This window comes from Halictus rubicundus, chromosome 11 (genome assembly GCF_050948215.1).
Source record: "Halictus rubicundus isolate RS-2024b chromosome 11, iyHalRubi1_principal, whole genome shotgun sequence".
Lineage (NCBI taxonomy): Eukaryota > Metazoa > Arthropoda > Insecta > Hymenoptera > Halictidae > Halictus > Halictus rubicundus.
The window spans coordinates 13428535-13443272 of NC_135159.1; the positions used below are offsets into that span (position 1 = coordinate 13428535).

The following is a 14738-nucleotide window of genomic DNA, read 5'->3' on the forward strand; positions in this document are numbered from 1 at the left end:
GCTTCGAATGAAAATTGAGCCGCCAGGATTCGAATTACCGAGGGTACCCCCATCTAGACAGTCCACTTTTCACTAAAAACGCGGTAAAACGACAAAAAAAATCGTAGATCAATTTTTTTGACCTCGTCGAAAAACGAAAACTTCAATCTCCGAATCCATACCAGTCCTAGTTCTCAAAAAAAAATTTTGACACTTCCACAATCGTGTAAATCCCGAAAAATCTCTAAAAAATGAACATTTTCAGATTACCCCCATATCGCACAGTAAGAAAATTTTGAAAAAAAGTCGGAAGAAGGAGCCTGAAAGTAAATAATTTTCCCTTTAGAATGAGCACGCGTAGAATGCCGTACGATTTTTTTACGCGAAGTTACAGAAATTCGAAAATCACCGATTTCCCGATCACAATTTACACGTAGCGTTTATTTTACGATATCGATCGGATATTTTAACGCGGGGTTGCTGCTCGAACTATGCTAAAAATATGAAAAAATTCTGGGTCATCCTTGACCGGCAAACCGGTGCTTATTCGTTAAGTCGAATAAGTCGTGTTCGCGTAGGCCGAGGTCGGCTCGCGAGAAATGTTACATAAACAAATTACGCCACATGCCGAGCCCGGCGATCCGTGAAATCGCGATCGAACATCGTCGGACGGTAGCGTCGGCGGCTATTAATTAGTTTCGAGGCGGGCACCACCGGCGATATTTCTTCGGGGGCCTCGTTTAATTTCCCGGCTCGGGTTTCTGTCCGCAGACAAGCAACAGGAATTGGATCTGCCGTCCCTGAGAATCGAAGATGCGGTCGCGGCTGCAGGCAGCGCAGATGCGAGGGCAGCCAAGAAGAAGGACCGGGTCCAAAGGGGCCCGGCCGCCATGTCCCACATCAGCGGCGTGAAACGGCCGCTCACGCACACGAACAGCTTCACGGGAGAACGTGTACCACTGTACGGTGTTGAGACTACCACCGAGGAGGAGCTCGGCTTGGTAAGTAACCATTCAGTCCGATGGGGACCTCGGTCAGTCACCTGAGAACAGTTAGGCATACCTGGGATCCAGTTCCAGCTGAGAGGGTTCACGGACAAAAATTGAACGCTCTAGATTGATAGATAGGGCCGAGATTCGGAGTGATAACAACTCAAAAACTCATTATGAAAGGTTAGTTGTGCTAGGTATGCCAGACCTGCCAGGCATGTTAGAATGCAGTTAGTCTATACAAATGTTTGGGTTCAAAATCGTCGTGTTTAGGATATTTTCAAATCCAAATCCCTCTGCAGGCATAAAAAAATTTTTTTGGTGACTGAAACTAGCACGGATTTGTAGACTGAAGCTTTCGCTTTCCAACCAGCCCAAAATATTTCATCTGCGATTTTTCGTTACCGTTTTATCACGGTTTGAATGAAAAATGAGCCGACACTAGTCGAATTACCCGTACACCCCACGTCGACGGCCCATTTTTCATTCAAACCGTGATAAAACGGAAACGAAAAATCGTAGATCAAATTTTTTGGACTCGTTCGAAAGCGAAAATTTGAATCTTGAGACGCACTAAAGTCTGATTTCCGGGAAAAAATTTTTGAATTCCCTACGAACGATTGAATTTGAAAAATTTTCCAAAAATTACCATTCTTACTTCCCCTCCCACATCTTGGGATAAAAATTTTTTCAAAATATGTAACTTGATGGTATTAAAAGCTGAAAGTTCAAGCTACAAAATGAGCCAAGAAACATGGCCCTACGATTTTTTTATACGGAGTTAGAGTAATTTAAATATCGACAATTTTTCAACCAGGATGTAGTGACCCCTTGATTCAAGAATTCTGAAACCAAGGGCACACTTTTCACTCAAAGTGGCATGGGGTGCGAACAAAAAATCGCAGAACAATTTTTTTGCGCTCGTTGGAAAGCGACAATTTGAATCTAAAAAATCCGTATAAGTTTCAGTCCCGAGAAAAATGTAGTAATCTTTGTACAGGCATCCGAAGTTGTGAAGTAATTCGAAATCTTCTGCTCAGTCAGTTTCTCTCGACGACGAGCGATCTGAATGACCAATCTTCCTCGTTCCTTGCGTGGTACTTATATAAACGTCACCAGAGGCCGACAATCGTGAAAGCGAAATTGATTAACGGTACCACCACTTTCTACCCGGCCCGGGCCGGAGGTCGCTCTTCGAGAATCATACGTTTTAACAGGTGTCACTTGCACAATCCCCTGTTGAATCACCGATAGCAATGATCTCCATCGAGCATACCCACGGCATTATTCTGAAATATATTCGCCGGTAGTCCGGGTCAGCCTGGCGTTTCCAGAGCTTTTGCAAAACCGCAAATCGGATCACTAGCGTTGCGATATTCGAGATTTAATCCCCTGTTAATTCCGCGGTGTTGTCCGGTTATCAATCGGGTGCGCGCAGGACCCGGAACACCTGTAATCTCTCAAACAGGGGATCGAAGATGTTTAGAGAGTCTGTGTCCGCATTCAGCCGCAGCTGCACAGGGATTTGTGTCCACGTGTCTCGCGAAAATAGAAATCCTGTTCGTATAATTTTTATCGGCTTTGATATCCTCGTGCTCTTTGTCTGAAGCAAAGACTCCCGGATCTAGGCTAGGAAAATTCCAGATGGCACGGGAGATGCGGCAGTTTAAATATTTGCTTCTTCTCTCGGTTATGCCGACGATGGTGGGGGAGAAAGAATAGAGAAAGGATGGCCGAGCGAGGGGAAAACCACTCGGTTGTACGTGACCCATCAACGGACGACGGGGAGAGCCTCTTTGTGGTTCGTGTTAGCACTGATAATCGAGCGCGCTGTTTAACCAAGCATTCGGCAAATAACGCCGCGCGGATTCGAAGGGCTCCAGATTAAGATTTCCACGCAGGAATCGCGCGCGACGCGTGTGAATGCGAATCATTGTTGTTGACGTCTGCGATGTGTCCAGGTCACATGCGTGATTAGGGGAGCGATTCGGGACGAGGTCGTGAGCCGCAGATAACCCAAATTCCCGAATCCCTTATCGGCGGTATTATCGTTTCACCTTAATTTACGGGCGCCGCGCAAAAACCTGCACGCGACACTAACCGAGACACACACACACACACACATGTTCGAGGACGCGATCCGAGTGTTTCTTTCAGCCGGCACAGGCTCTAATTTTCTGAACAGAGTCGCCGGGAAACTTTCCGTTCGTCGCCATGCCGTTCACCTGCTGGCTCCACCGCGTCGCCGAGCGGTGCTAAGTGCGCTTAAGTGCAAGCAAACACTCCGAGCAAGTTCAATTCGCAACCTTGGCGACTTCTTTCTTCCTTACACGTGAAAAAGTTTCGATGCATCCACCAGCTAGTTCACAGAACTTAAATTTTGGAGGCCAGCGGATAGGAGAATTAAATCTTCAAGTTGCTATTCGATAGTCCATTAGGAGAGCATTCTTCATGCACAATTTCAACCCCCCATCTCGACCCGGAGGGTAGTTACAGGGACAAATCGGATTTTCGATTTTTGGTCCATTTTCCCTATGAAACTTCAAAAAAAATTCTGAAAAAAATCCGACATATAGTAGCTATACAGACGCATATTTGAGAATTTTTTCAAATTTTTCGGTTGTAAATTCTAGTCTTGACGAGGGGGACAGTTATAGGGGAAAGAAGTGTATACTTGAAAAGCTAGTGAACCTGGGTGAACTGTCGGGGGCAACTCTAGGTTGTACATTGATTACTGACGTCATTCTAATTTACAGCTTCTGCGGGACATCGACAAGTGGGGCATCGACATCTTCAGGATAGGCGAGCTGAGCACCAACAGACCGCTGACCTGCGTCGCGTACACAGTCTTCCAGAGGCGAGACCTGCTCAAATCCCTGGCCATACCGCCGAAGACCTTTGTGACCTTCATGATGACCCTAGAGGATCATTACGTCAAGGACAATCCCTTCCACAATAGCCTCCACGCGGCCGACGTGACCCAATCCACCCACGCTCTGCTCAACACGCCCGCACTTGAGGTTAATATGTATTCATTGGCTGATCGCTCGTGCACCCGCCACTTTCGTAATCCGAGCATGTCGAAAACAACCAGCGTAGCACAATAAACTCGGCACCAATTACTTATCGGGCGAAGATTGTTAGCGTCTCGTTAGAACCGCTTAGCATTCCCGAGTTAGCACGCTCCGCGCCGGTAATGAATGTCCCCTTTGCGAGCGATTCGAGTGTTTTTAGCTAATTAGAGCCTTGCTTTCCTACAGTCCGTGTTCACGCCAGTGGAAATCACTGCAGCCCTATTCGCTGCCACCATTCACGACGTGGACCATCCTGGACTCACCAATCAGTTCCTCATCAATTCGAGTGAGTGTCCATTCGATTACATATTTTTTCAAAAATTTTATAAATCCTTTGCTTAACTTGTCTTTGCTTCGATCCTCAGGTTCCGAGCTCGCCTTGATGTACAATGACGAATCTGTTCTGGAGAATCACCACCTGGCGGTGGCGTTCAAGCTGCTCCAGAACGAGGGCTGCGACATATTCGTCAACATGACGAAGAAACAACGTCAGACTGTCCGCAAGATGGTGATCGACATGGTACTCTCGACGGATATGTCGAAACACATGTCCCTACTGGCGGACCTGAAGACCATGGTGGAGACGAAGAAGGTGGCCGGGTCCGGTGTTCTCCTGCTAGACAACTACACGGACCGCATCCAGGTTCTGGAGAACCTGGTGCACTGCGCTGACCTGTCCAACCCCACGAAACCCCTGCCACTCTACCGACGATGGGTTGGTCTGCTGATGGAGGAGTTCTTCCTGCAGGGCGATCGCGAACGCGAACAGAACATGGACATCAGCCCGATGTGCGACCGGCACAGCGCGACGATCGAGAAATCGCAGGTCGGCTTCATCGACTACATCGTCCATCCGCTGTGGGAGACCTGGGCAGACCTAGTGCACCCTGACGCACAGGATATTCTGGACACGCTCGAGGAGAACCGGGATTGGTACCAGTCGATGATCCCTCCGTCACCACCGTCCGATGACCAACAACAAGGGAACGAACAACAGGCGGATAGGATACACTTCCAGGTGAGACTTTCATCTTTTCACCTCAGACTGTACTAGTCACATCCTGAATGCGTTTTTCCACTCTTTCGTGAATCTGGTCCAAACTCGAAGCCCTACCAACCCAGACCTGTATTAGTAGCCCTACCTAGGTGGACCCATATTGGTAGCACTATATAAATATAATCCTTTGGGGAGCCTATCTAGGTAGTCCTACACTGGTAACCCTATCTACCTAGACCCATATCGGTAGCCCTACTGTCTAGATGGATCCATCTTGGGGAACCTCCCCAGACCTATATTAGTAGCCCTACCTAGGTGGACCTCTATTGCTAACCCTATCTAAATATAACTCTTTGGGGAACCTATCTAGGTAGTCCCCCACTGGTAACCCTATCTATCTAGACCCATATCGGTAGCCCTACTGTCTAGATGGATCCATCTTGGGGAACCTCCCCAGACCTATATCAGTAACCCTACCTAGGTGGACCCCTATTGGTAGCCCTATCTAAATATAACCCTTTGGGGAGCCTATCTAGGTAGTCCTACATTGGTAACCCTATCTACCTAGACCCATATCGGTAGCCCTACTATCTATATGGATCCATCTTGGGGAACCTCCCCAGACCTATATTAGTAGCCCTACCTGGGTGGACCCCTATTGGTAGCCCTATCTAAATATAACCCTTTGGGGAGCCTATCTAGGTAGTCCTACATTCGTGGCCATATCTAAGTAGTCCTACATTGGTAGCCCTATCTACCTAGACCCATATCGGTAGCCCTACTAGATAGTAAATCCATCTTGGGGAACCTGTCTAGGTAAACCTTCGCTAGTAGCTCTATCTGGATAGATACATCAGGGTGAAGAATCCCGAACTAGTTTAGAACTGACCTTGTGATTTCATGTTATCCAGGTCACATTGGAAGAAGGTGACGAGTCCGGCGATATAACGGAGTCCGGGGACACCGGTGAAGCAGCCGAACAGACCCTGTCAGGCGAGGGCGGGGGCGGTGAGCTGGATGAAAACGCCGCGGAGGCTGGGATGTGACGGAGGCTCGTGGGGATTTGCAGGAAGCTCCACGAGAAGGTGCAGCAGACCTGGTGGCGTGTGCGTCAGTGACACCTAGCTCGCTGCCGCCCGGCCGGGTCTCTTTGTGTCGACCTACTGACCTTTTGGCCAAGCTCCACTCCCTGGGACGGTGGAAGAGCGCGAGCCTTTTGTGGGAATGGCGCAGGAACGAAGGGCTACGACGTCTGAGAGTCTCTGCTAGCTCAGGGACCTCGGCGAAGTGAGATTGAAGAAGGATCTTTTTCTGTTGCGTCGAAAGAAGAGAGAGAGAAAGTAAGAGAGAGAGAGCGCAAGCGCGCGCGAACGAGATCAAGAGAGACAACATGAAGATCGACAGCATGAAGAAACAATTGAAGGAGGCGAAAGTCGAGGAGGACACCCTCGCACGTTTTTTGGTGATCGTTTTCTCCTCGCTGACGCGGGTCTCAGGAACGAGGAACGATCCTGGCTTCGTCGCGCTTCGGCTGGCTCGAAGCGTGCCGAGAGAGCGTCGAGTGTGACTCCTCGGACAAATGAATCTGATGAAGATATGCGGAAGAAGAAGAAGAAGAAGAAGAAGAAGAAGAAGAGATGAGAAGATAAGGGAGCATCGTCGTTGTTACCATTGTCGCTTTTTCTTTCCCCGTTTTTTTGTCGTTCGATCAGACGGGCCACCAGCGAATATGTCCCGAGCCCGAAAGGAGGTGACGAATCTCTTCAAGATGTACCTGCGCGAGAGACCAATGGGTTCGACCCACGAAGAAGAGGGTCCGGCGCGTTCCAGACGAGGGTGCAGGGGATCTGATCCTACAATTGGATCCGTACAGACATATCAATTTTGTGGCACGAGCTGCCGGCCAGTCGGTGTCTCCTCATCCTGCGGCAAACCAGCTGGACCCTCGTCGAACCCTTGACGATGTTCGAAGGCTCCCGGTGAACACGGTTCACCGAACACCGTGGCAAACTAGTCAGAACAGTTCAGAAGCGATTCAAGAATAGAGAGAGAGTGTTGATTGAAGCTGAAGAGGATGATGAAGACGGCGAAGAACACGAAGAAGAACACGAAGACGAGGAAGATGAAGAAGAAGTAGATGAAGATGATGATGCTGGTCACTCGAAGAGGGTCAAGGGCGAGACCGTTGTATCGGTTAATGGAGGATCGTTAGTATCGCGCTTCATGCTCATCCTTGGTTCTCCGATGATCAACCTAATCGTTAGAGGAACTAAGCCTATCCCTAATCGTAAGATTTCGTCATGCTCGCTGATTAGTCGTAGATGAGGCAAGGAGGGCGAGCCGGAAGTGGTCTCGCGCGTCCGGTACGGTGACATGAGCGTCGCGGATCGTTCGAATAAGCGAGATTACTATGCCGGGGACCGCGGAACGAGTTGAACGATTAATTTTAATATAGAACCGCGCTAAAGGCTGGCCTTTCTCTTTCAGTTGTTCATATTAAAATTAACGTAGCCGCCGTTCAACACACATACACACACACGCACACACACAGACACGTACAAACACGCGCATCGCGACATACTCAAACACACACAAACACACACGATCGTTTTTAACCAAAGAGTAATGTTAGTCACACCGCGCTCGGCGAAAAATTTCTTTGTTACCATCCGAGAAACAACAACAACAGCAAAAACAACAACAAACGAAAAGAAAAAAAACAAACACATTTCTCCCGCGAGAAATCATCGCACGTTCTGGCTTCTAGCGATGGTAGTATTTAGAGAATCATAATCCGTGACAAAGTGGAAAATTAATTAGGTAGAAACCTTGCAGCTCGATGTGTTTAAAGAGAAATAAGAAAAAAAATGCATTACGATGAAGATAAGCGAAAAAAAAAACGGAGAAACAAATAAGAAGTACTCTCTCGCTTGGATGTCTGTGAATCGCTCAAATTGCGACGGCGACCGGGACCGCAACAGTTGGATGATTTCGGAGATCATCGCGAGGGGAATCATTGTGCACAGTATTCGTCGTGTCCCGCTCGTCGGACGCCAATTAACGTCGGGAACGCGTTTACGCTGTCTTTCCGGTGGGCCCAGGCCGCGTGTCGATTGCACGAAAAATTTGTCGAAGCGGTGGGTGAAGACAATTGGCGGGAAAATTTGAAAAAATCGATTTCTTGCAACTTCTGATAGTTTTCTGAACCGTCGAGGCACTCTTTGTTTTCTATCGTTTTCTTTTTATACGGATTTACACGAAACGAAAAAGCACCGTTGCCTAGGAGACTTTTTTTTGTGTGTCACGAGGGGTTGTTGATTCGAGAGGATCGACGAGGGATGATCGAGGGGGACGCGGATCGAGGCCCACTCGAGGGACGAGCGAATCTGTATCTGTGTCGTAGGCAGTGAATCTAGTGAATGTTTTTGGTGCTGGCCACCAAGCCTAGACTATAAGAGTATTACATAAGGCTACCGAGATTAGATATTAAGCAGATGAATTAACTTAACGAACTTCTTAGAGCGTAAGCAACGAGGTAAAATGATAATTAAACGTTTAACCGAGACAGAAGAAGTGATGACAGTGACGTGACGCAGGCGTGCGGGGACGCTCTTTCGAAGGGGGAGACTTGTTTTCTCTGCCCTGGGGATCCTTCCGGTGAAATTAATTAGGAGAAATGGGTATTTCAAAGAAACAAGAAATCGTGATGCGAAATTAATAATGATCGAAGAGCGAAACGAAGTGGTAGGGAAGTTCTGATCGAGCGAGAACGACCGATCGAACGACGAAATCATTTTTCTCCTACACACCCTCAGCCTTGATATAGATTTTCGATGACTCCATATTTTTCTCTCCACCCACACCACCACCACTCGCATTGTTTCGTTTTTCTTTTCTTTCCTCGATGTTCGACTCCCGTAGCGAGGAGTAGTCTCATGCCTAATCTAACACAATGTTTTACCATGTATGACGATGCCAATGAATTCTACATGATGTGTGCTTGTTGTATATTTGACCACGATATGGCAATGGTGGCGACGATGACGATGACGACTGGTCATTAACGTTGCTGAGAGACGCTGATGGTTGCGAGAGAAAATAGAGAATAAAACAAAATACAACGTGTTTGATTGCTGGACAGTTAAATGAACATGTATTAATATCGTGTAACCCTCGTACGAGATGTATGTGTAATAAAAACATATTTATTGTCGGAATTCGTATTCTCCGTTTATTTGCACCTTCGGCTCCAAATTTCCCCACAATTACAAAAATCAAACTTGGTATCAGGAGAATATCACATCGAAAGAGGTGGCACGAAATTTCATGCCACCTAGTAGAAATCCGAAAATTGTATTAGGAGAATATAATATTGAAAGAGGTGGCACGAAATTCAGTAGTACAAGTCAACGACAAGTCAGACCGTCGAAATTTCTCCGAAATTTTTCGAAAATCGAACTTTGTATTAGGAGAATATAATATTGAAAGAGGTGGCGCGAAATTCAGTAGTACAAGTCAATGACAAGTCAGACCGTCGAAATTTTCCTAAAATTGAGCTTTGCATTAGTAATTCGAAATTCAATAGTACAACTTGACTAAATTTTTCGAAAATTGAGGGTTGAATAATTAAATACGCAGATACGTATTTTCATTACATTGTGTTTATTTATTCATAGTCAATTTCTACATAAAATGATTGCGTTAAAGTACAATATAAATGTTTACATGTAATGTGGATTGCGCGTCGGTAACCGTGTTATCGCACATGGTAACGTCGAGTGTTTTAAGATCTTCTCTGTACAAGCACGAACGGGGTATAGGTGTAGATCAGGCTTCGGAATTAATAGCAATCCTCGAGGCAGTTTCGAGTGAATAAACGTTCAAAATTTTTAGGCAGACCATACCTAACACAAAAAAAAAAGGATCTTTCAGACTTAGAAGGTACGTCGGCAATTTGCTTGAACAGAAAATAATGAACCAACAATATAGTTGACAATTTTTGGAAATGTGAAACTGGAGTATAGGACGCAGGGTAGGTACGAATGAAACGACAGCTCTGGCTTAATTATTTGTAAATATATTATTAAGTAACATCTATAATATAGTAATGAAAAACCATTTACATTAATAAGTATCGCCGTAATATTTTGTAATCCGATAGTAAAACACTCAGTTATGTATAAGAGTTCGTAGCGTTTCAAGCGTGGATCCAATTCTAGGGATAGAGAGTACCGTCGGACCGGCGTTCTCGGAGTGCAGAAAACGTGTGTGTGCCACACGTGGTCGTGTCGTCGTCGTTTCCTCTTCTCTAAATGGGTTTCGCGAAATTCCGAACGACGAGAGACATTTTGTTCGTCGTCCACCCCCGCGTCTCATTCTGGTGGCCCGCGAAACGAACCTTGACATCGCCTGTCTTCGCTCGGTAAAAAAATGTATCAGGCTTCCTTTGCATGCGACTATACTTCGTCTAGCGTGGTTATTGCGGGCACGATTGTCATCCGAGATTCAGTAGCACAGTCCATTCTTATTATTCTCCACGTGCAAATCATTTCAGACGGTTCGACAATGTTCCTGCACACCTGTTTGAAACAGTTTGACGTGGTTTGAAGTATTACTCTCAGAAAATCTCACATTAATTTGCACCGACTCTTTCTCCTACTTTTTGCCGAGGTTTCAACGGGTTTGTTCAACCATGTTTGACCATGTTTGACCGTGTTTGAACGTGTTTGACCATGTTTGAAGTGTCCGGGAAAAAAATATTTCGAACTCCCGTGCCCGAATCTCGGACGAAAGTCGCAGGCTAGTTTCTCTCATTTACAAAATTGGAATTATCGTGTAAATCGCTAAGACTAGAGACGGTAGTAGTCGTTGTGTTTCGTTCTACAGGCAGTGACGTGCGTGCGCAACGAGGGGAGGTTTTTTTTTTTAATTTGATTTCTTTTTTCGTTTTCTTGTTTCCATTTAGTGTGTGTGTTTTTTTTTAAATCGTGGAGTCTCTGTGCTGATTTCGCCTTTCGGGCGACAGGGGAGGATTAATCCCGTGAGAACGATCGGCGTTTGACGCGGTTCGAGACCGTTTGATGGGGTTTGAAGAACGTACAATAGAGGACGAGACGATATCTACAGAACTTTTTAGATGCCGTTTCAATGTTTTGAGCTTGCCAGCTCGACGATTACGGTCGAGGATCGCATCCCCACCCACGCAGCCTCGCAGATACCTGTCCATTTCGAATTCTCGTTACAATATAAACAGTATTTTACATCATCGAAGGAATGCGGATACATTTCTGTCACCATCGCCGGGAAATAGAACGTTCACTTTTTTCTTTCGCATGACGGTGTACGCCTGCTCGACTGTCGTTTGCCGTGAATCGCGTGATTATGTCACGTGCGATTATGTGTCTGAGTCTCCGGGTGAGAGACTGCCGATTGAAACACTGACGCTGTACTCGTGTTGAACCAACAACAAATTAAATGACCATTCACTAAATTTTACTTTCGAGATTCGATAATTTTTATTATTTCATTTGTTGATAAAATCAAGAGACGTTGTATCAGTACTTCTGGATCAAGTTTGTGACAAAAAACAATTTTTTTAGAAAGAGATTTAAAATCTTCTAAAATATATATGGAATTTCGTGGAAATGATTGGTCTCGCAATTTTTAAAAGAACTTAAATAAATAGCTGTACGTTTACCACATTTGACAGACACGTACGGTGGCGAGATTGGCAACGTTTTAATCGACAGCGTCCCTCATTGATCGAAAAACAGCAACAGTAAATAAACATGACAGAGTTCAGTTCTTCGATGAAACACGAGTGTATCCCCACCGACGACAGTGTCGCCTACGGCCATTCGAGTAACTTCACAACAATAAAAACATAGTATATAATATATTTATATATATATATTTATAGATAATATACTCCTCCATATTTGTATTTATAATATAATTTATATTTAAATATTTTGTATATTCTGTATAACTATTCAACCCTCGATATAAATACCCTGAAATCTACACTCTCGCGATCTATATAAAACCGAACTCTCTCGCCGTCGTCACCGCTAGTCCCTCACTGACTTCATTTTTACAGGATAGCTTTGTCACTGTATCGATTGACGATATTTTCATTCTCTTAATCCGTCTTTCCTTTTGTCTTCATTGCGGAAATCGTTAAGCCTACTATTTACATATAGGTGGTGATGTCTCTTCGCAAGAAAAGAGCAAAACGGTTTTTGCATTTTATTTGTCGAAAATTGAAACGGGCTACGACACTTTAACGTTTTTACTCTACTGCCACTGAATAATAATTTGAAAATAGTCACAGTTAATTTCAATGAAAAATGAAAGACAGCTTCGTTATCGACAACCTGCGTGAACCGTCATCCTCTGAACCACCCCCTACCCCCACCCTTTTCGTTTATCTAATAGTGTACAGTTTATAGCCAACATCGACTTGTCTTTGTGTATTTATATATTTCTGTATATTTTTATAGATTTATTTATATATTTATATTCACTTTTGTTTTCAATGTTATATTCAATATTTATATTATGTATACCCAACTAACCAAGTATGTATAGCAATCGACTAGCACGCGACCAAGTAGTCCTCCCCCTCTCCCCGTCCTCACAATCGACGTCCTTAGTTAAAATACATTCGAGTGAAAAATATGTGTACTTTGTCGAGGTTCTGGGTTTTTCAAGATTCTCTCTCGTTAAAAGGATTTCCTCATTTCCGTCTCGTCTCCGCCCGTGGTCTACAGCCTCTCATTCTCATTATAATTTCAAGTCTCTCAACACGGTTCGAAGTGCTTGATTAATTATCTAATCGCTACTGAACAGTGTAACACTCGCCCTAGCAGCGTATTCGGTTATTGTTTCGCTCGATTTCATCTGATATCGATATGTCGTGTTCCTCGATAGTCCTCTGTTCCATCGTCACCGAACCATTAGAGTCATTCCTTGCCTCGGGCCTCCAGCCAACAAATTTTTGAATCAATATGAGCTAGATATGACTCTTCATAGTGCTCTTTCAGAATATCCAAAAATTAATTCGATCGATCCACTCGTTTAGCAATGGCACATTCGAGTCACTCAGGACATCGAGCTAGATCATAATGTAGGTGTTAAACGCGGCATGAGAATCTCGTTGTTCAAAAGGTTCTGAATGTTATAGAGGGGGATTCTTTGAAGGAAATACGCGATTAAGACGAAGGTCATCATGAAGTGTACTTCAATCAAAAACAAGGGAGGACTCCAATGATCGCCTATTAGGGTAACGGTAGCATGCGGTCACAGAGAAAATTTTCTCGTTGTCCTCTTCGCACTGGGGGATCGTGGAATCAACCCTTGGAACAAGCTTTCATCCCCGTATAGTCTTTACATTTTCTAGCTACTGATAGTCTACTTTCAGGAAATTGATTGATCCTAGGGTCTCGGCTGGGACTACGTCGATTAGGCTGGTACTAGGTAGGTGCAATCTGCTTCGGATAAGTGTCTGGGTCAGGTCCACCCGAGTCGTAGCTTATAGACAGCCCTTAGACCCCGTAGACAGTGTCCAGTTTGGGTTTGCATTGGTGTAGGTAGAGTCTGTGTCTGATAAGTGTCCGGATTGGTTCCACCTGAATCACAGGCTGGACCCTAGTTAGGCCAATAGAATTTCGGTTTGCTAACTCGATCCAAGGGTGAATTCCACACAGCCACAGCTTGTTCATCGGTATCTTTAGAAGATCATGCCAGCAAGATTAAACCACGGTTCTCTTTCATCGTCAAAGGCAGTGTTACAGCAGCCTGTAAAGGCGACCGAGGGCAGCCACCATTGGCTCGATGATCCCCCATGGGGCGAGCGCGAATGAGAGCCGGAGGGTGGGGGTTCAGGTAAGAAAAACACAGCGAAAAAAGAAGACACGGAAGAAGGGAGAAGTCCATTTACACGCTCGTTCCTGCACGGTACAATAATAGTTATAATTAGAATCGTTCGTTCGCCATGGTACTCGTGGCCCAGCGAGACTCGGGGTGCACTTCAACCGTCCCCTCCCCCTGCTACCTGTCCCCTTCCATTTTTACACGTGTTCACACACATACGCACACACACGCACACAGTTTCCCCTCCATGTTCTTTCTCGGTCTCCGTAGCGGAAGTTTAATTAAAACGCGTCTAATTGCAGCTGAAACGCAGCAGGCATTCCTTTTCGTTTTCTTTTTCATTTCTCGTGTTTCGTCTTGTTCCTGAGGGGCCACGCTTTCGCACCTGAACAGGTGGGGTCACGTGCAGCCCCCTCCACGAATTTGGCGGACGCCCTGCGAACCTAAATAAGTACTAGTTTGTCTCTCTCGTCCTCTCTTCTCTCTCTCTCTCTCTCTCTCTCTACTCCATCAATCTGTCAATCTCTCACACACTTGGGCTACAGTCACCACTCGACGCACACAGTATTGGCCCCAGCACCCTTATTTTTGCGTTTTCTGCAGCTTTTTTTCGCGGGGATCACACAACTACCTCCAAAATGTTCCTAAAAGAAACTGAACAGCCATAGTCACGTTGAAAATATGCGAAAACAAATTTGGTTGTCGAGAACGGAGCAGATTTTTCAGTCACGTATAAGTGTCACTTGCAACCCCGACAATTCTGATCGGCGAAATAATTGTGACTCGCGATGACTTTCATTTTTCCCATTTTGGTGGTAGCTGTTA

General features: G+C 45.4%; 1 protein-coding gene across 17 annotated transcripts in view; it reads left to right on the forward strand.

Annotated features, from left to right (window-relative positions):
• The window catches only part of Dnc (phosphodiesterase dunce), a 385323-nt gene extending 376067 nt beyond the window's left edge, over positions 1 to 9256 (forward strand). For 12 of the 17 annotated variants that reach the window (XM_076796809.1, XM_076796815.1, XM_076796817.1 and 9 more), the window contains 5 exons: positions 751 to 980; positions 3725 to 3988; positions 4229 to 4328; positions 4408 to 5060; positions 5951 to 8740. In XM_076796809.1, the coding sequence (XP_076652924.1) occupies positions 751 to 980; positions 3725 to 3988; positions 4229 to 4328; positions 4408 to 5060; positions 5951 to 6085 (1382 nt within the window). In that variant the 3' untranslated portion in view covers positions 6086 to 8740. Of the gene's footprint in view, positions 1 to 750; positions 981 to 3724; positions 3989 to 4228; positions 4329 to 4407; positions 5061 to 5950 lie in introns of all 17 variants that reach the window. The other 5 variants (XM_076796802.1, XM_076796803.1, XM_076796804.1 and 2 more) reach the window with 1 other exon arrangement.
• Positions 9257 to 14738: the final 5482 nt, after the last annotated feature.